At 36.8% G+C, this 23,137-nt stretch overlaps 1 protein-coding gene across 4 annotated transcripts in view; it reads right to left on the bottom strand.

Moving 5' to 3' along the window:
* KCNH7 (potassium voltage-gated channel subfamily H member 7) overlaps positions 1 to 22,909 on the bottom strand; it is a 498,938-nt gene extending 476,029 nt beyond the window's left edge. For 3 of the 4 annotated variants that reach the window (XM_043894912.1, XM_043894914.1, XM_043894915.1), the window contains exons 1-2: positions 22,585 to 22,660; positions 20,704 to 20,934 (exon numbers count right to left, since the gene is read on the bottom strand). In XM_043894912.1, the coding sequence (XP_043750847.1) occupies positions 20,704 to 20,934; positions 22,585 to 22,660 (307 nt within the window). Of the gene's footprint in view, positions 1 to 20,703; positions 20,935 to 22,584 lie in introns of all 4 variants that reach the window. The other variant, XM_043894913.1, reaches the window with a different exon arrangement.
* Between the last annotated feature and the right edge of the window lie 228 nt (positions 22,910 to 23,137).

Below are 23,137 nucleotides of genomic sequence, written 5' to 3'. Positions count from 1 at the left end.
ACTTTTTAAATTGTTTTCATTAGAATGTTGATAACTTTATGCTTAATGCTATCTGTCCCAACTATTCTGGAGTTGTCCTTCCTTCTTAATCTTTTAGACAATTAATTTTACACACAAAGCAAGGCTAACTGTATCACCAGATTACAAACAGATAAACACATATCACTAAAGCCTAACAGAGAAGATAGAAAAGAGATGCTGTGCACTCACCCTGTGCACATCCATGCTTTAAAAAACAGATTCAGAGATAAATATCCTTTATAAGATCTTTGAAAGTCAAAGGTATCCTTTAAAGAACTGGTGGCATTCAACAAGGAACTCAGTCTCTTTGCCTTTTGTCCATTCTGCTCTCATGACTCACCATGGACCACAAAGTGGTTAAGGTTAATTCCTTTGCTGAGAGCCTTTAACATGGTATTTATAGAAAGATTCATTTGTAGTCTTGTTTCAAAGAGGTCAGCAGGTGCAATATATTCTTTAGAGGAATTCTGACTCATTTCTCCAGATTGCAAGATACTGCCTTTGTCTACACAGTAAGCATTTTAGGCATCACAAGAATGAGTGGCTACATTTTTAAGCTCATCATTCTCAGGAATCTAAAATCTGTTCATGAAAAACATGTACTATAGAATGGATTACGTTTTGAAAACCCTGATACACAGTGACAGATATAGGTTGTATTCAGAGTACTCATACATTCAATTTGTCTGGACAGTCCTGGATTTCTCCTGTCCTCCCGTTATAATTATTAATAACTTGCCCTTTTACATTAAAAATAATCTTGCTTTGGATTATAAATGATATGGTCACCTCAGCTATCGTGTCAATATTTGGGTATTTATAGTTACATATTTTCTCCAAATCAGTAGGTTTCAATTAATTCCACATATTTGTTTTAAATAAGATTTATCTTGATTTCCACTAAATCTAGGGAGGAGGAAAGGTGAACTGAGCTTATACGTCACTGTGACTTGAGGAACTATTGCTTTCAAAATACACTTGTTTCTGGAATACTATTCTGGAACTGGTGCAGTGTAGCTGAAAGATAGCTGTGCAGAGAAAAATTTTTAAAAATTACCCAGACTGCTGACATTTTCAGGGCAACTATACCTAAAACAAAACGAACTTCAGCATTTCAAAATATGTCTAAAAATAAATTATACAGAATGTGACTGAGGCCATAATCTCCAGAATAAAGTCCCAGGAACTTCACATTTTAAATTTTCAAGAAATACTGCTGATATCTTCTTTTACCTACTGACGTCAAAATTTCATTCACATTTTTTACTCAGTCACACATGCGGCTCCAAATTTCCTTTTGAGCACAACACTCAGTAAGCGTATCAACTTTACAAGTATTTTTAATCCAATCTCTTTTTCACATTTTTTCAAATGTTTATATAATTTTAACACTTACATTGCACTTACTGGGTACCAGGAGCTTCTGTAAGTGCTGTTACAAATACAGACAAATTTAGTCCTCATAAATCCCTGTAAGATAGGTCCTATTATTATCATGGTTCCCATTTCACTGATGATGAAGCTGAGGACAGGGCAACTAAGTAACTTGCAGATCACATGATGAATATTTCAGGATTTAGACCCAGTCACCTGACTACGGAGTCCATGATCTTAGCCACTAAGCTAGGCTTCTTTTTTCCTGTGTTTTTTGTTTTACCATTTTAACCATTTTTAAGTGCACAGTAATGTTGATTATGTGCACACTGTTGTACAACAATCGTTGGAACTTTTTTTATCTTGTACAACAGAAAGCTGATATCTCAAACAACTTCACTTTGCCTCCTCCTACCGTACTCTGGCAATCAACATTCTAGTTTCTATTGTTAAGAGTGTAACTATAGTTGACACCACAGAACTGAATTATTTCATTAAGCATGCTGTCCTTAAGGTTCCTCGACATTGTAGCATGTGTCAGAACTTCATTCTTTTTCTCAGGCAGAATAGTATTCGCTTGTAGGTATACATCACCCTTTTTCATTCATCTCTTGATGGACACTAAGGTTGAGTCTACCTGTTGGCTACAGTGAATACCGTTACAATGAACACGTAGTCGTGAAAATATCTGTTCAAGATGCCAGTGTTTCTCTTGAAGGAATATCTGAGTGGTATGCTCCTTCTTTATCAGCCCTTTCAAACAGGCAAAAGACAACTTACACATTATTGAAGAAGTAACAGACAGATCAAATCTAAGAGACTTTGCCTCAGGTTTAATTCATATATATATTTATTGAAAGAAAGTATCTGTTGAGCAACTACTTCAGGCATGGGGGAAACAACGGTGAATTTAAAGTATTTCTGAAACACCAGAAATACGTGTTTACTTAATTGCATTTGAGAGAAAATTAGGAGCTTCAAAATTTAAAACATTTAAGAGTCTAAAATCCAGAAACAATTTACATTTTTCTATTAAGATGGAAGTTAACTCTAATGTCAAATTTGTGTGGGTGCACTGTGTGTTTTAAAGACCTTACATGGACAGGAGGGGGCCTGAGGTGGTGCAGTAGAGTTCTGAGGGCAGAGGCTCTGAAAGAAGACAACTTACACTTAAATCATAGCTTTGCTATATTTCACTTGGGTAGCCTTGGGAAAACTCAGTGACTTCATCTTTTCAATCTATAAAATAGGAATAATCAAATACCTACTTCATAAGATGTCCTGAGGATTGGGAAAAAATGAGATTTCACAAGATTAGTGGCACATTGGAAGTACCCAATAAATGAAAGTTACTAATATCAATTAAAGTGCTCATACCACAGTCTACTACTTAATTCATCCCAGTTACAGAATAACATGTACATTGCTATAGATCATTTTGGAAGTCTAGTCTTCGAATTCATTAGCAAGATACCAGAGTACACAAACATAGATAAACTAAAATCAACAAAAAAAAAATTCAAGATCTGATTTTTACTTGAGTTATGATTAAAATAGGTGCGTGGATAGAAGAGGGTGGTTATTCTAATTCTGGAACAATGAAGTTGGTAGCAAGAAGGCCCTGCCTGATTATAAGTTAATTACTATAGAATAAGTTTTCTGGGTTTTTTTAGTGCATGTTTGTTGAACTCTTTAACAGAGTTAGCATGATTACTTCTGCTAGAATGAAAAGATAATGCCTGGAATTTCATGTTTGTTTTTTCTCAGGATTCCAACATGCAGCTAAAATAATTAAAATGTCAGTTTCATCTTCATGTTTTATATTTTAATATTTTAATTCTATAACCTCAGATATTGTAGCTAAAATCACTAAGCACTCTCTTCTGAAAAAAAATTTTTTAAATGTTACTCATTATGTTTCAAATGTCATATATGAGGTATTTATGAAGCTTCTCTTGCCTATTTGTTTACAGTTGAGGTTAATTTTCATTTCTGTAGCTGAGCTGTAGTTCAAACATTTAGCTTTATTTTCTATTAGTGAAGAAAACTCAAGAGTAGTGTAAAATTCTTACTTGGTAAAGATTTAGAAAACATATTCACCATTCCTCACATTTTCGAAAACATTTTGATTAACAACAAAAAGTACTAAAACTAACAAAATTCTTTTAAATGAGCTATGCTCCAGAGGGAAGTTCATCATTTAAGTTATTGGCATCCTCAAAGGAGCCAATATTGAAAACAAATGCTGCGTAACTCGCACTGTACTCACATTGTTCTGCTCTTATTTAAAATAATGAACGTTGAGGGGTATGAAATTTTAGGATGCCTTCTGCTCAACTCTAGAAACATGAACTGTGCAAAGAAACAAGTCCTAAAATTTTAGAGTGAGAACTAAATAGACGCCAATGAATAAGACAGTTGAAACTATGCATCATTAGTGGAATTTTTGTGTAGTCCTTCCTTCATTCAGGGAGCAAATTCTGAGAATAGCAATTTGGGAATCCATAAATCCTACTGAGTCTTGGTTAAGTGACATTCATTATGAAGAACACCTGGAGGGAAAACCTGAGAATTGAGTCACAGCTAGAAAGATCAGATTACCTGAGCTCTGCATGTCCTGATTAAGTAAGGCAGCCTAGGAAGAGAATGATCTTTCTCTGCAGTCATTTCGATAGTATTATATTGGGATAAAGTTAGCAGTTTATTTAATACTATGTTGAGTTTCTGTTGCTTGTATATTCCCTCACGTATTACTGTGCAATTTTGAGTAATTGATATCATTTATAGTTATAAGCACATTTTGGTTGAATGGCATCACTGACTCAATGGACATGAGTTTGAGCAAACTCTGGGAAATAGTGAAGGACAGGGAAGCCTGGCTTGTTGCAATCCATAAGGTTGCAAAGAGTTGGACATGCCTGAGTGACTGAACAACAACATTTCTCTTACATGGAATCCTTGCTGGAAGCTTATTTATTATAAATTTATTACCTTTCATGTCTATCACTTGAATCTAAACAAAGCTATAAAATTTGAGACACATTTATATATATATGACTATATACTCACATGAAAACTACTGAATAAAAACTTTTACTAATCAAGATTTTCATCAGAGTTTACACAGACAATAAGCAATACTGAAAATAACTTAAAATCAAACCCGTAAACAGAAAGAAAAACAAACAAACAAACTTAAAGGAATGCTGCTAAACAGCCAATAACTGGTATGAGTTTTGGAATCTGAGGCTTGGAAAACTGCCAGAAAATCACAGAAATGAAAATGTGAGTGTGAAAAGCAGTTTTTGGAAGAGAGAACCTTCTATCTGGTGTAGGAAGGGGCATCTATGCTGGACCGTCCTATAGCTCCATCAGTTCAGTTCAGTCGCTCAGTCATGTCCAACTCTTTGCAACCCCATGGGCTGCAGTACGCCAAGATTCCCTGTCCATCACCAACTCTGGAGCTTGCTCAAACTCATCTCCATTGAGTCTGTGATGTCATCCAACCATTTCATCCTCTGTCTTTCCCTTCTCCTCCTGCCTTCAATCTTTCCCAGCATCAGGGTCTTTTTTTTTTTTTTTTTTAATTTTTTTATTAGTTGGAGGCTAATTACTTCACAACATTTCAGTGGGTTTTGTCATACATTGATATGAATCAGCCATAGATTTACACTTATTCCCCATCCCGATCCCCCCTCCCACCTCCCTCTTCACCCGACTCCTCTGGGTCTTCCCAGTGCACCAGGCCCGAGCACTTGTCTCATGCATCCCACCTGGGCTGGTGATCTGTTTCACCATAGATAGTATACATGCTGTTCTTTTGAAACATCCCACCCTCACATTCTCCCACAGAGTTCAAAAGTCTGTTCTGTATTTCTGTGTCTCTTTTTCTGTTTTGCATATAGGGTTATCATTACCATCTTTCTAAATTCCATATATATGTGTTAGTATGCTGTAATGTTCTTTATCTTTCTGGCTTACTTCACTCTGTATAAGGGGCTCCAGTTTCATCCATCTCATTAGGACTGATTCAAATGAATTCTTTTTGACAGCTGAGTAATATTCCATGGTGTATATGTACCACAGCTTCCTTATCCATTCATCTGCTGATGGGCATCTAGGTTGCTTCCATGTCCTGGCTATTATAAACAGTGCTGCAATGAACATTGGGGTGCACGTGTCTCTTTCAGATCTGGTTTCCTCAGTGTGTATGCCCAAAAGTGGGATTGCTGGGTCATATGGCAGTTCTATTTCCAGTTTTTTAAGGAATCTCCACACTGTTTTCCATAGTGGCTGTACTAGTTTGCATTCCCACCAACAGTGTAAGAGGGTTCCCTTTTCTCCACACCCTCTCCAGCATTTATTGCTTGTAGTCTTTTGGATAGCAGCCATCCTGACTGGCGTGTAATGGTACCTCATTGTGGTTTTGATTTGCATTTCTCTAATAATGAGTGATGTTGAGCACCTTTTCATGTGTTTGTTAGCCATCTGTATGTCTTCTTTGGAGAAATGTCTGTTTAGTTCTTTGGCCCATTTTTTGATTGGGTCATTTATTTTTCTGGAATTGAGCTTCAGGAGTTGCTTGTATATTTTTGAGATTAATCCTTTGTCTGTTTCTTCATTTGCTATTATTTTCTCCCAATCTGACGGCTGTCTTTTCACCTTACTTATAGTTTCCTTTGTAGTGCAAAAGCTTTTAAGTTTCATTAGATCCCATTTGTTTAGTTTTGCTTTTATTTCCAATATTCTGGGAGGTGGGTCATAGAGGATCTTGCTGTGATTTATGTCAGAGAGTGTTTTGCCTATGTTCTCCTCTAGGAGTTTTATAGTTTCTGGTCTTACATTTAGATCTTTAATCCATTTTGAGTTTATTTTTGTGTATGGTGTTAGAAAGTGTTCTAGTTTCATTCTTTTACAAGTGGTTGACCAGTTTTCCCAGCACCACTTGTTAAAGAGGTTGTCTTTTTTCCATTGTATATCCTTGCCTCCTTTGTCAAAGATAAGGTGTCCATAGGTTCGTGGATTTATCTCTGGGCTTTCTATTCTGTTCCATTGATCTATATTTCTGTCTTTGTGCCAGTACCATACTGTCTTGATGACTGTGGCTTTGTAGTAGAGTCTGAAGTCAGGCAGGTTTCTTCCAGCAAACAAAAGCCCAGGACCAGATGGCTTCACAGCTGAATTCTACCAAAAATTTAGAGAAGAGCTAACACCTACCTTACTCAAACTCTTCCAGAAAATTGCAGAAGAAGGTAAACTTCCAAACTCATTCTATGAGGCCACCATCACCCTAATTCCAAAACCAGACAAAGATGCCACAAAAAAAGAAAACTACAGGCCAATATCACTGATGAACATAGATGCAAAAATCCTTAACAAAATTCTAGCAAACAGAATCCAACAACATATTAAAAAAATCATACACCACGACCAAGTGGGCTTTATCCCAGGAATGCAAGGATTCTTCAATATCCGCAAATCAATCAACGTAATACACCACATTAACAAATTGAAAGATAAAAACCATATGATTATCTCAATAGATGCAGAGAAAGCCTTTGACAAAATTCAACACCCATTTATGATTAAAACTCTCCAAAAAGCAGGAATAGAAGGAACATACCTCAACATTATAAAAGCCATATATGACAAACCCACAGCAAGCATCACCCTCAATGGTGAAAAATTGAAAGCATTCCCCCTGAAATCAGGAACAAGACAAGGGTGCCCACTCTCACCACTACTGTTCAACATAGTGTTGGAAGTTCTGGCCACAGCAATCAGAGCAGAAAAAGAAGTAAAAGGAATCCAGATAGGAAAAGAAGAAGTGAAACTCTCACTGTTTGCAGATGACATGATCCTCTACATAGAAAACCCTAAAGACTCTACCAGAAAATTACTAGAACTAATCAATGAATATAGTAAAGTTGCAGGATATAAAATTAACACACAGAAATCCCTTGCATTCCTATATACTAACAATGAAAAAACAGAAAGAGAAATTAAGGAAACAATACCATTCACCATTGCAACAAAAAGAATAAAATACTTAGGAGTATATCTACCTAAAGAAACAAAAGACCTATACATAGAAAACTATAAAACACTGATGAAAGAAATCAAAGAGGACACAAACAGATGGAGAAACATACCGTGTTCATGGATTGGAAGAATCAATATTGTCAAAATGGCTATTCTACCCAAAGCAATCTATAGATTCAATGCAATCCCTATCAAGCTACCAACGGTATTTTTCACAGAACTAGACCAAAGAATTTCACAATTTGTATGGAAATACAAAAAACCTCGAATAGCCAAAGTAATCTTGAGAAAGAAGAATGGAACTGGAGGCATCAGGGTCTTTTGAAATGAGTCAGTTCTTTGCATCAGGTGGCCAAAGTATTGGAGTTTCAGCTTAAGCATCAGTCCTTCCAATGAATATTCAGAACTGATTTCCTTTAGGATGGATAGGTTGGATCTCCTTGCAGTCCAAGGGACTCTCATGAGTCTTCTCCAGCACCACAGTTCAAAAGCATCAATTATTCGGCACTCAGCTTTCTTCACAGTCCAACTCTCACATCTATTACATGACTACTGGAAAAACCACAGCTTTGACTAGACAGATCTTTGTTGGCAAAGTAATGTCTCTGCTTTTTTAATATGCTGTCTAGGTTGGTCATAGCTTTTCTTCCAAGGAGCAAGCGTCTCTCAATTTCATGGCTGCAGTCACCATCTGCAGTGATTTTCGAGCCCCCCAAAATAAAGTCTCTCACTGTTTCCATTGTTTCTTCATCTATTTGCCATGAAGTGATGGGACCAGATGCCAGGATCTTAGTTTTCTGAGTTTGAAGCCAACTTTTTGACTCTCCTCTTTCACTTTCATCAAGAGGCTCTTTAGCTCTTCTTGGCTTTCTGCCCTAAGTGTGGTGTCACCTGCATATCTGAGGTTATTGATATTTTTCCTGGCACTTTTGATTCCAGCTTCTGCATCATCCAGTCCATACAGCTCCATAGGCTCTGCCATATTGAGCACTGTTAGCTCTATAAATATTTTCTATACATTCTCTGACAGAAATTTTGGAGTAAATTCAGTGATCAGACAGTAAGATACTATTTAATGAGTCAACAAAAATTAAAATGAATACCAAGCTTTATTATACACAGGAAATGTGTACTTAAGTTGAATATAATATGACAAGAGGAACCAAGGTATTGGAAAATTCCATTAACAGAGAAGCCAAGTGGGCTATATAGTCCATGGGGTCACAAAGAGTCTGACATGACTGAAGGGACGGAGCACGCACGCACACATGCACCAAAGGTTTTTAAGGTACACTTACCATTTTACTCAGCAATTATATCTCTAGATGCACACAGAAAGGAAAAATTAGTTATGTTTTTATAATTGTAAAGAATTGGAAGTGTTAGTGACCAATAATAAGATATTGTTGGTAATATGTTACTTCCTTCAATGTAACACTTTGTGAATATTAAAATAATTTATAGACTTGCCATGTAATACATATTATACAATCATTAAAAAACATACCTGTTCAGGATAAATTTTCCAGTGAGGGAAAGAGGATAGAGTTTGGTATATATAATGCTATTTTGATCATGTAAAAAATGGGTGTGTACATATGTAAGTATATGTGTGTGTGTGCATATTTGTATAGAAAAATTATGGACCATATGCATGCCATCATTTCAACAATGGCTATTTCTGAGGCTCAAGATTATGTCTTTTATTCTATTTGTTCTCTTCTTTTCTTTTTTTTTTGACAGTGGAATTAATCCCTTTGAGAAAGAGTTAGAGACACGAAATCCTTGCTGACTGAAAACCTGTGTCAGGATATGACTAATGAACTGTCTACTGATACCATACAGACCTTACAATCTCAATCCGTGACTCAGAGTTGGGGCAAAAGAATTAAATGTGTTTGGAGACACACGTAAGTACAAGGCTCTTTTCAGTGTGTGAAGAAAGATAGCAGAAAAAGACATTAGAATAACTGCAAGACTGCTGAGAGAAATATCAATAACCTCAGACACGCAGATGCCATGACCCTTATGGCAGAAAGCGAAGAACTAAAGAGCCTCTGGATGAAAGTGAAAGAGGAGAGTGAAAAAGTTGGCTTAAAACTCAACATTCAGAAAACTTAAGATCATGGCATCTGGTCCCATCACTTCACGGCAAATAGATGAGGAAACAATGGAAACAGTGAGAGACTTTATTTTGAAGGGCTCCAAAATCACTGCAGATTGTGACTGCAGTCATGAAATTAAGACGCTTGCTCCTTGTAAGAAAAGCTATGACCAACCTAGACAACTTATTACAAAGCAGAGACATTACTTTGCCAACAAAGGTCCATCTAGTCAAAGCTATAGTTTTTCCAGTGGTCATGTATGAATGTGAGAGTTGGACTATAAAGAAAGCTGAGCACCAAAGAATTGATGCTTTTGAAATGTGGTGCTGGAGAAGACTCCTCTTGATAGTTTCTTGGACTGCAAGCAGATCCAATCAGTCAATCCTAAAGGAAATCAGTCCTGAATATTTAGGACTGATTGGAAGAACTGACACTGAAGCTGAAACTCCAATACTTTGGCCACCTGATGCGAAGAACCAACTCATTGGAAAAGACTTTGATGCTGGGAAAGATTGAAGATTGGAGGAGAATGGGACAATAGAGGATGAGATGGCTGGATGGCATCACCGACTCAATGGACATGAGTTTGAGTAGGCTTAGGGAGTTGGTGATGGACAGGGAGGCCTGGTGTGCTGCAGTCCATGTGGTTGCAAAGAGTCAGACGTGACTGAGCGACTGAACTGAGCTGAACTGAAGCTTTTATAAATATTTTATCATGTATATTCAACTAACAAGATGCATGGAGAGCTAGGATGGCTTAGAAACTTGCATTTATTATTATAAACATATGTAGACATATTCTCCCTTTTACTGACCTATGTTTGCCCCACCAGAGTCAACTGACTGTGCAGGCATTAAAGGTTTATCTGGACTGTCCTGACCACCTCTCTCCTTCTAGGTGAACCAAAGAAGGCTAAGTAGTTGTCCTATCTTTCAGAAAAAGCTACAGGTTATTACGTATTAAAACATATGGCTTCATAAAATATAAGCTATATGGCAGCAAATTAAGCTACTCAACAAATAAACAACATATGTTTGTAATTTTTACATCTCTCATATCTAGATACAGGTTGTTGAATGAAAGAGACTTCTCAAAAAAAAAAAAATAAAAAAAAAAAAAAAAGAAAGAGACTTCTCTAGAATGTGCTATCTGACATTTTCATCAGCGAACATGTATATTTCTTGGTTCTTTAAATTTACTTTTTTGCTCTCCTTTCATTTTTTTCCCTTTTTAAAATAAGTGCATTGATAAGTCCTTTCAGACAGTTTGACTCTGAGTGGAAGAGACAGACATAGAAATAAATTATTACAAGGTAGCTTCATAGGTGTTCTTGTAGAGACAATGGGAAAAAAATGTTAAGACAAGGTTGGCTGAGAAATTTAGAGATCACGTAAAGGAGAGGATGGTAGCCTTTGGGAGGAGCTGGGAGGCACAAGACAGTAGGGTGTGTAGCAGAACTGAGTCTGACGTTTGGCCCAAGATGAAAAAAACTGGAGATGTTTTAAATAAAACAAAGACTCTGCATGCCAGTAAATTTATGATTCCCCTCTTAAATATTTTGGTAAATTTCATTAAATCACATAATTTTGCCAAGAAATAAAACCTGCCTTGTAGGAAGGAGAGAGGATAAGAACATAATAGGGCTTCTGCTCCTGAATCACACTACCACACACATTTCCTTCTGGACCTTCTGGATAAGTACTGGACACATAGTAGCCGACGGGCCCTTCAGTACAAATGTCCCCCAAACCTAAGCTGATAGTCCAAAACAGAGACACTTTTAAGAGCAAAAAAAAGAGCACCATTAATAACAATGCAAAGATTATAAGCACACAATAGCTATCCTCACACTACCGAAATCGAATTATCTGACAGATAGAGATTCATCCTGAATGATGGTCCTATTTAAAATACAAATTGCCCAGGATGAAGTTTGCTTCATTCATTCACCCTTTGGGGCAAATTAATCAGATTCACACCTCATACAACCAGTAAGAATCTATAATTAATAACTAGAATTAGGACACATAGGATGTGGTAAAGTTTAAAAGTATAAAATATTTGGAGGCAGCAAAGTTTACAAGCATAGAAAATTCTAGATTTTAAATCTCAACTCCACTTTGTCCAATGATCATCAGTTCTCTACTCTGAACTTTATTTTAATCTGTAAAATGGTATATCTACTCCCAAAGCTGTCATGAAAATCAGATAATTTATATAGTCAGTTAAAGAAATGGAACTCAATTAACATTAATCCTTTGGGAGAAGATCTATATTGGGTGAAGGACTATAGTTCATATACTACAACCAGGAGAATTAAAACCCAGAGTGAGCAACTGTGTGTATAAAAGACCTAAAATAAATGTACAGCTAAACGTCAACTGATTAACATGATTAAAGAAAATGGATGGTGTACATAGAAATTTTTGCAAAAGCAAAAGAAATTTTAAGTAATTTAGCTAAGAGAAATAAGCGGGAACCTGATTAAAAATTATTCACAAAACATATAATGTTACTTGGCTCTACTATTGATTTTATTGAATTAATGGGATCTTAATTATACCCTAAGGATATATTCAAAACACTTAGGGCTCTGATTTCAATATGAGATCTTTTCTAACACAAATAGTGTTCCTTTTTTTTTCTAACATATAAACATCTTGTTTAGTTTTTTCCTAGATTTCATTCTTTATTTGATCCTTGAGAAATTGATTAGGAAACCACCATCAATTTTATACTTTAATTTTTGTCATCATGCCCACCATCTTGAGTCATTAATACAGATTTCATGGGATAGAAATACAAATGGTATTTTGAACACAGAGGTTAGTATGAGAAGAGATTTTTAATGACAGAACGTCATTTTAAGTTGTCTTGAACCCATGCAGCTATTATGTGTTTCTCAAAACCAATATTTCAAACAACAAATAAGAAATAATGTCCTATCAAAACAAGGAACGACAACATAGACGCTCCTAATGATTCTCAGGAAAGAAGAAAAAAAGGAGACAATAAAACCAGCAATGGTGAGATTCCACCCGCTGTCTTCTGACTCTTCATCCTGGAGGAAAAAATCAGGTGAACAAAAGCAGGGTGGCCTGGGCAGCCTTGCCAGGCTCACCAGTGTGGTTCAGTTCGAAGTTACTTTACAAACTGAGTGCGACTCAGTGCCAAAATGCACCCCAATCCTTTCTCACTTCTTCCAAATTCCTGCTCACCAAGCACCAATCCAGTCTATTTTACCCTTTTCAGAAGAAAAACGTAGGACTTCCTTGGTGGTGCAGTGGACAGGAATCTGCCTGACAATGCAAGGGACATGGGGTCTGATCCCTGGTTGGGTAAGATCCCACATGTCATGGAGAACCTAAGCCCATGTGCCACAAGTACTGAGCTTGTGCTCCGGAGCCCACAAGTCACAACTACTGAGCCCACGTGCCACAAGTACTGAAGCCCAGATACCCTAGAACCAGCAAATCATAACTACTGAGCCCGCGTGCTGCAACTACTGAAGCCCGTGTAGAGGGAGTCTACGCTCTGTAACAAGAGAAGCCAATGCAACGAGAAGCCCACACACCACAAGCAGAGGGCAGCCCTCACTCCTTGCACCTAGAGAAAGCCCTCATGTAGCAACGAAGATCCACCACAGACAGAAGTAAATAAATAAACAGAAGTAAAAAGTAGTGTGAGACACTCCACCAAACCGTGGAAATCACACACAGGAGAGCTTGGACACACACGTGTCCATTTAACAGACTAACGGGCACAGGGGCTGCCTCTGCCCTAATATAAACTGTTCACAGAAAGAGTGCCTTGGATTTTTTTCAATTAGATATTTTACATAAAGAAGCAAGATAATGATACAAAATAGTCATGGCAATAGAAGGTATCTGTGACAAGTGGCAATTTGACCTTCCTAATTGTTCAGTAATAGGACAAATTTCTTCACTATGGTGATTAATGTCTTATTGCTGCCTGATTCTATTGCTTCTTGTTGGTTCTATAATTTTGCTAAATGTAGACAGCAGAGTAAAGAGAGAAAGCGTTCATTTGACATAACAGTTAAGAATTATCATTTATATTTTTAATAAGCTAATTTTATAATTTTAGATTTAACACTGATTATTGACTGACCCTGAGGTTAAACTTCACTGTCAATTAAGAATTCTCAAGGAAACAGTGAGGAATGAGATGTTCTACCAGGTATAAAATGCCAGTAGCATCTAACTTGTAAGTTCCTGCGGGAACTGTGTGAAACACAGCAATGAATTCCAAGTTAGAAGAGAACTCTGGCTGCTATACAGATATAATTGGAGACACTAGTAAGCATCATTTTGATTTACTGGTGAGTGAGTGACATGGGTAACTATTGATTATTACTACTAATTATTGAGAATTCCTGATCAATAGCTTATCATTTTCACTAAATACTTTTCTAGCTATCAGCATAGCTACAGGTTATGAAGGTTATTTAATACCTTAGCTTATTAAGCAAAGAAACAGGTCCATTAATATAACGATGCTGAAAGTTGTTCTTAACACTTTAGAAGTATTCTTAAGAAGATAAGAAAAATTAAAACATCACACTTTCCCTTTTAATTACACTTTTCACAACCTCTCCTGATGTTGATCTGTTTCCTGTTTCCCCAATTCTATGTTTCCATTTCTAATCCTCTCTTCATTCTTTGTGTGAATGCTAATTGAGCACACAGTTTATACCAGACAGTTTTCCATACATTCTGAACTTAGAAATTAATAAGACTTGGCATTTTCTTTGAATGAACTCAAAACTCACAACAACATATAATGACATGTAGCACACTCCAGGTGCTACACTGGAGTTGAGAACCAAGGGTGGGAGGGATGCAGTGATTCAGGAACAAACAGTGGAGGCATCAGAAGACTTGTCTTGATCTGCCTTTGGAAAGACGATAACGGTTCTTTAGGATGAGAAGCTGAGGGAAAGACAATCTAAACACTGAGACTTTGTTTATTATAGATAAAGGAAGACTTCTGAAGGGTTAACAAAGCTATGGTGACATAAAAGAGCATGGCTTCTTTGAGAAACTCTGAGCAGTGAAGTACAATGGGAACATAAGATTTATAAGAAAAACAAAGTTGCCAAGATTCAATTAATTGATACCTACCAAGTACAGTTTATGGGCAAGAAATCATACTAGGGATAATGCCATGTACTTTGTTCTATATAAAACAATCAATCAGCTCAAGAAAGTAGATCTTATTTCCAAATATACAACAGAAAAGGAGACTGAGGCACCGAGAAGGTAATCTTGACTGAGTTCATCTAGTAACTATCAGAACTAGGAATTCACCTAGTTCTCGAAACACACTCTACTTAAAAACCCAAGTGAATTCAACTCTGAAGGCACCAAGTATGAAAGAGTCCAGAATTTTATTTGTGAGAGTTTTAAGGCGTTGAGATAGCTTTTTAAGCCAAAGTATGACCTGAGTACATTGAGCAGAAAATATGAAAAAAATTTTAAAGGCTTGGGCATCATCACTTAAGTGTGACTTTCGAAGTTCATCTCTATGGGGTGTAGGGTTCTCCTAAGGATAATAAGAGCATGTATCTTACAGGATTGTTGTATTCATTATTTAGTATATGAAATTCATTTACAGTGATGCCTGACTCTGAGAATTATCACTGGTATGTGATTTTTATTTCAGAAATAGCTCTCTGCTAGTAGAGTGAAGAGTGAATTGCAAAAGGAGGGAAACGTCAGTTCTTCTCTAGAAGGATGAAGAGGGCTTCAACATGGCACTTGGCAGTGATGGGAATGCAGGGCTGTCATTAGGAAATGTTTCAAACGTAAATAGTGAAAGGAATTAGTGAACAATTGGTTTAGGGAGAAGGAGAAAAGAGAGAGGAAACAACAGAAAATGACCCTGAGGTTTCTAGATTAGATGGCCAAATGAATGTTGATGTCTTAACATCTCATACGCCAAACTGCTACTTCCCTGTGAATCAATTATTCTAGGACTCTCTCTGCCACTGACTGCCAGTAATTGATTTAGTGACTATTTATAGCCAAAAAATAAAAATGAAAACAACATTGGAAGCCAATAAAAGCCAGAGAAATCAGTTCCTTCCACTAAATCTAGCATATGCCTACAGCCCTAAGCTGACCCTGTTCTCAAGCCCCTTGGGTGAGAAAGTAACTGAGCAGTTATTTCTCAGGCTGGAAGACAATTCAGCTTCTTTCCAGTACCAAACCTGCTTAGAGGTGAACAGCACACACCCACATTTTTAGGATATTTTGTTTTCACTTGGAAAATGAAGTAAAGTTTTCAAACTATGAGAAGGAATGTTGAGAAATCTTATTTTATCAACAAATACAATTGATCAAATCTAAATACTATAAAATAACTACTAGAGTCTATGAAATATACTCTTTGCAACCCCAAGGACTTTAGCTATCTATAGAATTCCCTAAGCAAGAATACTGGACTGGGTAGCCATTCCCTTCTCCAAGGGATCTTCCCAATTCAGGAATTAAACATGGGTCTTCTGCATTGCAGGCAGATTCTTTACCATCTGGGCCACTTGGGAAGCCCAATGAAATTTAGATAAGTAAAAGAAAATGTAGTTTATGTTACTCTTGTTACTAAATACTATTGGACATAACAGAAAAATGTACAAACTGAAAATTTAAATGAACATCAAAACAAATTCTAGGCAAGATGCTCCCTGGCAAACTTTCTTGTTGCTTGAATCACACACACACAAAATACGCTTCAATTTTCCTCTCAAAACTACCATCTTTATCTCTACTACACAATTCAGGAATTAAGGGATCTGAATATCTACATGCCATGTAACTTAATAAAGCTGCTATAAAATTTATTTTGAGCTATTAAAATTTTAACTAAACTTCATGGCTTCTTTAATAAGTCTGTATTATGCACAAATGAAAAAAATAAGAGGAAATATACAAGTTTATTTGAGCTTTGAGGAATAAAGAATAGTAATTAACCCTAAATTCTTTTCTTCATTTATATAAAAGCTTCTTCATTTCGTAGTCTATGTAGTCTTTTTTTCTTTAAAAATAATTTCAAGAAAACATCTTGGGATTTAGAAGATAGAAATGAACTTTAGTCACCCTATGATAAAAACATCCTGAAAGTAGAGATAAGATTGGATAATCCTTGGCATCTCCTCCTACTATTTCTCAGGTGCCTGGAGAGAGATGGCACTCTGTGTGCATCTTCACTTTTACTCCTAACAACATAGCATTTTCCATAAGGTCTTTTCAAATAATTCTTAGAGATGGTAGATTCAGTGTTACCAAACCAAAACCTTTCTTGAGTTGATTTGAATCAAATGATACCTCTGGAGCTTCATACTGTCCCAGCATGACTGGGCTCCCCTGGTGGCCCAGACAGTAAAGAATCTACCTGCAGTACAGGAGATGGGAGTTTGATCCCTGGGTTGGGAAGATCCCCTGAAGAAGGAAATGGCTACCCACTCCAGTATTCTTGCTTGGAGAATTTCAGGGATAGAGAAGCCTGCTGGGGCACAGTCAATGGCGTCGCAAAAAATCAGACATGACTGAGCGACTTTCACACTTTTCACAACATGCCTAGTGCCCTGTCTGTATCTGGTCCCTGTGTAGATCAGGAAAAGACTTCCCTCAGCCCTTTCTCATCATTTAGTCCTTTAGAAGCAACACAAAAAAAAGGGACATTTCTGATTTGCTAACAACAACAACAAAAAACTGTCTTTGCACTATGTCTGAAAGTATAGTGGCAAAAATACAGAAATGCTCTAACCTCTAAAAGTAATGCATTTTAAGTCCTGTTTTTCTACAGAGGTAAGACCTTTACTTCTTTTGGAGAAATTCACTTTGATCTTTCCAAGTGTTTAGAGTGGCTTGATAATTTAAGGTAAAAATTACATACGCAGATCTAATGGAAATGGTTTAGCACTTCAACTAGCCAGCTCTGTTCCACGACACACCCCAAACCAGATGAGCAATAACTTAAAGAATGACCAACTAAATTGTTCTTCTGTTACCTTACCACTAACATCATCTCCAAACTATGCATGGGTTAATAATTGAAGTGTTTGCTATTTCTCAATCACTTTTTCTAAAAAGGTATTTTTTAAATGCACATATTACGCTATTAAAATACACACTTGTCCTTATATAAGCTTCAGCGTAATTATAGTTTTGTATAATTAGAGTTTTATGTCAAAAGATTTACAGCTTTATCACCTCAAGCAATATTGCACAGCTGCCAAGAATGATTTATGCAATAATGACTTAAGCTGTAAAATAGAATCCTCAAAGTAAGGGCTGTCAAATAGTCCTACTGCAAATAACCAGGTTTATAAAAACTGATATTCTGGTAAACAGCAAGCCCAGTTGTACCTGGTTAAAAAAAAAAATTCACTGGAAGGAGTAGGGTAGGAAGCACTGCTTCACAATGGTGACCATGTGGCTCATGTACACCTAAGTACATGAACTCATCACCCAGATCAAAAGTTTAAACTTCTTATGAGCCTCTGGGCCACTCTGGGAAACAATCTTTCAGAAATAAGGCTATGCTCATATTTTTGCCACTCCAATGTGAGTGAATGGAAAACAGTATATCTCAACTTTTTGTTAAATTTGCTCATTGTGCATACCGCATCACAATTCAAACTCCAGTGAAATGCTAAATAAAGAATAAGTAAAGGAGGCATTTACCATGTATATGTAAGAAACCAAGAACCTGCCAAATGACCTCAATAATAAAGATTTAGGGAAACTTTCAGAAACAAACCAATGAAAATGTTCGTGCTTGTCCTTCCCTGCTTTTATAAATGTAGAGCTGGCTGGCAGGTCTCTAAGAGATGAGACTTTCAAAGCATTTGAACTTCACAAGCTCTAACTGATTTGTTAGTTGCTACGTGAATAAAACCGATACACTCAGAAGATTCTATTCAAAGCAGCTGTATTAGTAGCAAAAACACAAGTTGATTACATTCAGAGAAATTAAATCTGACTGTGTCTTCTTAATTTACAAAGGTCATTCAAATTAATATTTTTCTTTGAAAAAAAAAAAAGCTTGGCCCATCACCTCATGTTCCCCAAATCAAAAAAAGCAAAACAGGCAGCATTTGTCATTGATTCTAAAGATACTCAAGTCCTTGTAGACTGAGTCACATGTTAAAATGAAGCCAACAGAATCAAAATTATCAACAAAAGTTGATATTTATATGTCTAAACAAGCTTCCAAATAAAGACTCCTTGTCTAAAACAAGGAGATTTTAATTCATTATAACCAAGCAATCACTGACAGAAAGACTTGCATTAGTCAATGTACCAGCATATTCACTGTAGAAATTTTTACATCCATGTTTGTGATTTCACATTAAAATGCTTTTTAAAATTGGTTTGAGACCATTTTACACAGTCACATTGTAGAAAATAAACTAGGCTTCAAAACATTACCATTTTACTTACAGCTTAATAAGGAACACTTTTTTCTATCTGAAAATATAATTTGAAAATTATAGTTATCTAAGTGAACTATATAGTCCAGATTCATTATATACTTAAATTGTATAAGCTGAAAAAATTCTGAAATGTACCAGAAAATATCATGACCAATACACCTATGGTAACCACAACACAGACAGTAGGTACATCATGATAGATATTCATAATGGCAAAATGTCAAGACATGCAAATTATTCCAAAAGTCCAAACTGTTGGCATCAGATACACACACAAAGAAGATGAGCTGCATTTGGGTAGTGAGAGCTTCCGTCCAAGAAATGCTTTCAAGACAACAGAGCAATTAGGCTATTTCTAGTACGCCAACCCTCCTGATTAAAAAGTAGTGGGGAAACAGGAACTTTAAAAAACTCTATTTGATTGATAATGATATAACTGGTTTCATTCCAGATTAATCCAAAGTTATACAGACCTGTTCCAGTCATACTTTGTTACTCATACCCATTCAAATGGATGTTAAGAATAATCTAGTAATTTAATAATTGTATGTTTTCTATCATGAAATATTTAATTATAAGAAAATAGGAGGAAGAGCTAAACCTTTTCCCTGTTAGAATGTATCTTACCAAATGATGAGTCATTATAACACATCACTCATTTATAAACTTTAAGAGTTACCTAAATATCTGATTAGATGCCCCTCTGCCTCACTGATTTCTAACAATAGAATTTAAAAAATGATAATACAATATCAATAAATCCTATAACATTCATTTTTAATCTATTTGCTTTTAAGCTTCAAATTGTCAGATATGATTAAGTGTATCCATGAGAAAGTATATACTTTAAATGGGTATATCTGAATACTTATACACATAAGTTCATATATATATGTTTTATATATTTAAAGAATGCATGCCCACTAAATGTGTATTTCTTTGAGAACTATTAGAGGTCTAATGTACTTATGCTCCCAAAGCAATCCTAAAAGGAGAAGTGCCCTTGAAGTGGAAGTATTGACCTTAAGTTTCAGATGCCAGTTTTGCTGCAGCTGTAAAAATGAATACCAATAATTCTACATATCACAGTTTCTTTTATCCATTTCTTATTTTAGAATAAATCTTTAATACATGAATAGACTGTTATTTGAACATACAAAGGTTTACTAGACCAGTTTTATAAGTTCCTATATGTCATCCTTAATCTTGCATAAAAAGCATCAAAAGAAACAAAAGGTGTTGCCTATCAAATAAAGCTGAAGAACCAAGAAATATTTGTAACTATAACAGTTTTAGTTTCAGATAGACATTTTTCTGTAAGACTTTGCTTTGTCTGTAAGTCTTTACTTGAAATAAAACTCTCTATTTCTCTCCAACCAAATGCATATCAACACAACTAGTAAATTACTAGCCTTTATTCCTTAGGGAACAGTGAGATTGATTTGTGGCATTTTGTCCTCAGTGACATTAAGTTACTGCACTTTTGAAGAGTACAAGAGTACTCATTCAAAAAATAACTTGTCCCTACTATTCACTGAGGAGAATCTCCACATTCCTTGATTCCTGCAACACTATAAACAAATCATGTATCTTCAACTGACTATCTGGGGTTTCTCTGCCTATAAACTTTCAATAATCAACTGTCAACATTTCATTTCAATGGAATAAAACACAAGGAATCCTAAATAGATCAACTTTACCATTTTTGTGGTAGTAGGTGACCTCCACTTTCCTCTCCTCTGACCCCAGCAACGCCTGGGCAATTTGAGCAACATCATGCCTCTTGGTCTCGGGCCCATGGAGAAAGTCACAGGTGCACGGCTTTTGCATGACATCTGGCCTGGAGAAACCAGTCATCTCACAGAACCCATCGTTGCAGTAGATGATGGCACAGTTCTGCACTCTGGCATTTGCAATGATAAATTTTTTATCTGTAATAAGAAGAGAGTATGGTACCGTTTACAAAGCTTCCTCAAGATTCTCATAAACAGTGAAACAATTTGTTGCATAACAGGAAATCTGAAATGCAGGTACTTCCCAAATCACTAACTGCCTGGACACAGACACCCTAAAACTGAAATGAATGGTCTCTGAGTAGTTTTAACAAAAAGTACTAAGAAGCTTTTCTTCAAATTTGCAGAGTACCATTTCCCAAATAGTTTAGTTCTCAAGCCCTGTAACTCTCTTTGGTCCTAATGAGCACTCAGACAAGCAGCTCGCACACTGATATTTCCAGAATGCCATTTAAATTGTAAGGTAAATATTTTCAAAGCCCAAACACTGAGCATCCTGTAGCTGTCAGGTTCCTCACTTCAGCCTTGGCCCTCAAAGTACAACTTTCTTAAAGTAGTTATTATTCCTGGATTTGTTTTTTCTCTAGCTCTCTAAGGCATATGACACACATCATGTTAAAAATAACAAATCCTGAAACTACTAGCAATGAAACTATTTCACATTAATTAGCAGTTCAATAATGCAAAAGTTCACCTTTTCATAATATATATTACTCAGAGGAAAAAAATATTTACACACACACAGTAAATATCATGTTAACTACCTTTTCACTTTTACTTTGGGTGACCTCACATTTCTGTGTAGTCGTAGGGACTTTAATACAAAAGGCTTCTTAATTTTGATCACAGATTATATTTACTATTCCCAAATAAAATATGAAGCAGGATATACAAGTTTCGTTTGAACACAAGGTACTATATCCTCCCGCCACTAAATGCAGCACCAAAATAACTGCACAATGTACAAAATTAAATGTGTGTTAATGGAGTTTAAAGGAAATGTCAGATATAAATAAACTAGTGTAGGATATAAAATCAATATATTTATATAACAATAATTTATTCCCTATAATTAGTACATATGAGAATATTAAATTTCTCTGCATTCAGTCTTTGTGGGATTTACTTATTACAGTTTAATTTTTAAATTTCTAGTGGAAATTTAAGGGGGTAATAAAGGCACAAAAATATTCTTCAAATAATGAACTGTTTGCCTCGGGAATCAACATGGATCAGATACTGCTTTCCCCAAATTCTCCTGCTTGGGATTTGCACGGATTCAATGCAAAGTTTAGCTTCTATAAACTAGCAGCAAGCAAGCATCCCTGTCACACCACAGTCTTGCAATTTAACCGAAGTAAAATACAGCTTGCATAGACATTTACATCGCTGCTACCATTTACATTCTCTCTCGTTCCAATAGTGTGCTCTGCCCTGCTCCTGACTTTCAAAAAGTCTACAATAAAACAGCCACGAAATATAAACCCGTTACACTAGTACGTTCCCTTTAAGATAGTAGAAGAGTAGGACATTAAGTAGCAAGGCAGATAATGGAGCAGTGGGAGAGGAGGATCAAATTGCCTCCTATAATGGAGACCATAATCTAAAATGTAAATCAAAATTAATATCACGGGGAGCACACTTGCGCTGCCATTTGAACCTCCTGGCTCCGTTTCACAGTCTCTGAACTTGACGGAGCCCCGAGTCTCCTCAGCTTGGAAGCGGCAGACGCCAAGTGCACTATCAAAGCGAAAAGCGAGGGAGAAAGAAGAGAACAAATGAACTTACTTTGCCCTTCAAATTTCCGTATGATGGTCCCCAAAAATGTGTTTTGTGGTGCCACGTGCCCCCTGCGAACAGGCATGTTGAGCCCGGTCTTCCGAGGAGCGCTCCCCGCGAGCTCTGGAGTTCTCCCGGGATCTCTCCTCGGCTAGAGCCCAGGCCAGCGCGCGAGTCGCTCTTTGTGGCTGAGCATCCTCTTTGGAAACCAGAAATCTCTTCCCATTAGCACCACTTCTAGACACCCGCTTTCCCTACCGGAGTCCAATCCATTCCCCTCACCTTCTGGAGGGGACCTCGCACCGGGCTGCCGCGGGTGAGAGGCTTTGGGGGTGGGGAGAGGGAAGGAGGCGGGGTGAGGGGAGGTGGCGGGGGAGGGAAGGAAGGAGGGAGCGGTGGGGGTGGGGAGGGGAGGGGGCGGGGAGTCACAAGGGCAATCGATCTGTTTCTCTTCTCCCAAACAGCGTCAATTTCCCAGTGCAAATGGGCTTAACCTGGCGGTTGCCCAGAGCTGTAAGGATAGCTGTTGGGGGGAGGGGGGAGTGGGAGGTGGAGGAAGAAG

Source organism: Cervus elaphus, chromosome 33 (genome assembly GCF_910594005.1).
Source record: "Cervus elaphus chromosome 33, mCerEla1.1, whole genome shotgun sequence".
NCBI classification, from domain to species: domain Eukaryota; kingdom Metazoa; phylum Chordata; class Mammalia; order Artiodactyla; family Cervidae; genus Cervus; species Cervus elaphus.
Note: the sequence above shows the minus strand (reverse complement) of the source record. Positions and strands in the feature narration are given on the sequence as shown.